This window comes from Myotis davidii, unplaced genomic scaffold (genome assembly GCF_000327345.1).
Source record: "Myotis davidii unplaced genomic scaffold, ASM32734v1 scaffold221, whole genome shotgun sequence".
In the NCBI taxonomy this organism is placed as follows: domain Eukaryota; kingdom Metazoa; phylum Chordata; class Mammalia; order Chiroptera; family Vespertilionidae; genus Myotis; species Myotis davidii.
Window position 1 is genome coordinate 1,653,811 of NW_006293349.1, and position 2,283 is coordinate 1,656,093.

Consider the following 2,283-nt stretch of genomic DNA (forward strand, 5'->3'; position numbering starts at 1 on the left):
ACTACAAACAATCATGCTTAAGCTACATAATCTTTACTCCCTGGAATGGAGATAAGAAACGCCCTAACCTTTGTAATAGAAATTGACAGGGATCGAATCAACTGGTATAAATACGAATGTAACAAGACAAGACACAGAACTTAGGAGACAGAACCTATACAGTACTTAGAGACAGAAGAACTTCGCTGGAGAGAACATGGCAAAAGATCCTGGACAGAACCTGGCTACAGAACCTGGCTGAAGAACCCAGCTACAGAACTTGGCGACCGAACCTGGCTGGAGAACCTAAACCGAACCTGGCTGGAGAACCTAGCGAGAGAACATGGCTACAGAGCCTGGCTGGAGAACCTGGAGAACGTGGCTGGAGAACCTAGCAAGAGAACATGGACACAACTTGGCTGGAGATTGTGGCTAGAGATCCTGGCTAGGCTGCTGATCAACTGAACGCTGTCTCCGTGTCATTCCTTCTTCGCCGACTCCGTCCACACCTTTGGGGACCCCTGGACCTGCTGGGGTTGGACCCCAGCAGTGAATGATCAGGGAGTCTTTCCCTGTCCTATCGATTTCATATTTGTACGTGATGAGAACATACACATTAATTTTTATTAAAAATGTTAACCTTCAAAACACGTAGAGGTGGTAGCATATTTTAAGTTAAACCACACTTAAGAGTGAATAAAACACCCTGGAGTATACTGATGAGCCGTGACCATTCTGCCTGTATTCGTCCCCAGCACCGACTTCCTTCCACCCCGCACGGCTCACCCCCGGGAAGGGCCCCCGCTGTCCCTGTGGGAGGCGGTGTGGCTGCCACTTACCAGCAGATGTGCCTGCACAGCTCCCGTCTTTTCTGAAACGTGGGGCAGTTACAGATGTGCGGGTTTCCGAGGAAAACCTTGAAAGCAAAAACGCACACTTTCTAAAGCTCCAGGCAGCTTGTGGGGTTAGGGCAGCGGTCAGCAGACTCATTCGTCAACAGAGCCAAACATCAACAGTACAACAACTGAAATTTCTTTTGAGAGCCAAATTTTTTAAACTTAAACTATATAGGTAGGTACACTGTTATTAACTTAATTAGGGGACTCCTACGCTGGCCTTTGCTAAAAACGTCCTCAATCTGATGGAGGGACGTTCGCTGAGGTCGACCCCTTCCAACCCTCCCATCCACACTCGTCCTGTGTACTTGTCTCATCTATCAGTGGTCGGCAAACTGCGGCTCTCGAGCCATATGCGGCTCTTTGGCCCCTTGAGTGTGGCTCTTCCACAAAATACTACGTGTGGGCGTGCACATAGAGTCCGATTGAAACTTCGTGGCCCATGTGCAGAAGTCGGTATTTTATGGAAGAGCCACACTCAAGGGGCCAAAGAGCCGCATGTGGCTCAAGAGCCGCAGTTTGACGATCACCGGGTTAGGGTAAAGCTAAATGAACAAATGATTAGATTAAAGATTTCAAGGGGTAATCCGGCCTCCGTGACTCTGAAGGGTTTCATCTCGGCTACAGGGCACCTTAGTTCTTGAGGCCAGTCTGATGCCTCACGCCTTTCCATTGTGTAATGGTTAGCACTCTGGACTCTGATGCCTCACGCCCATCATCCGTGGCCTTCGCCTCCTTCAACAACGTGCCTGGTCACGCAACACTGTTTTTAAATGGCCTACACTCAGGCAAGGGGAAAGATGGCTAATTTTAAAAATCTCTCTCTCTCCTGCCTTGCAGTGAAGCTAAAGACCTTTCTAAGATTTTGGGTTTTTGTTTGTTTGGTGCATTGGAATGGGTGAGTTTATCTCATTTAATTTGATCCAAGGAGACTAATTGTATTCACCACGTCTCGTGGCTGAGCACAGTGAATGCGGTGTTGTAAGCAGAGTGATAAAAGGATGTACTAATTGGAGAAGCCGGTGAGGAATCCGCGGTCACTGCTTCCAGTGCATAAAACCACTCAATTTCCACGCCGACCAGCTGCTGGGAGTGGCTGGTGGCTGGTGGCTGAGCGGTGAGGGTAGGATGTGCGGATATTCCAAATATCCGCGGGTTTTTTTTAAGGGTCTTATTAGCTTGAGAGTGACTAATGGGTCGGGGAAAACCGATTTCGGATATTTAGCAAATACAGCCGGTTTGCAGACAGAGGGTGGACTTTCCATGTCCTGTCGTGCGGGGCAGGTGGGGACTGTTGGGGGCTCGTGCGGGGCAGGTGCGGGCCGGACGGTCTCAGGTCGCTTTGCCCGCAGACCTCGCGCTCAGACCACAGGCTCCGCTCTCCACCCGCAGGCCGGGGCGCCCTCCC

General features: G+C 50.2%; 1 protein-coding gene across 1 annotated transcript in view; it reads right to left on the minus strand.

The window, feature by feature from the left end:
- ZSWIM2 (zinc finger, SWIM-type containing 2) overlaps nucleotides 1-2,283 on the minus strand; it is a 189,222-nt gene that overhangs the window by 11,483 nt on the left and 175,456 nt on the right. The window contains 1 exon segment of the mRNA XM_015566108.1: nucleotides 819-919. Within this exon segment, the coding sequence (XP_015421594.1) occupies nucleotides 819-919 (101 nt within the window).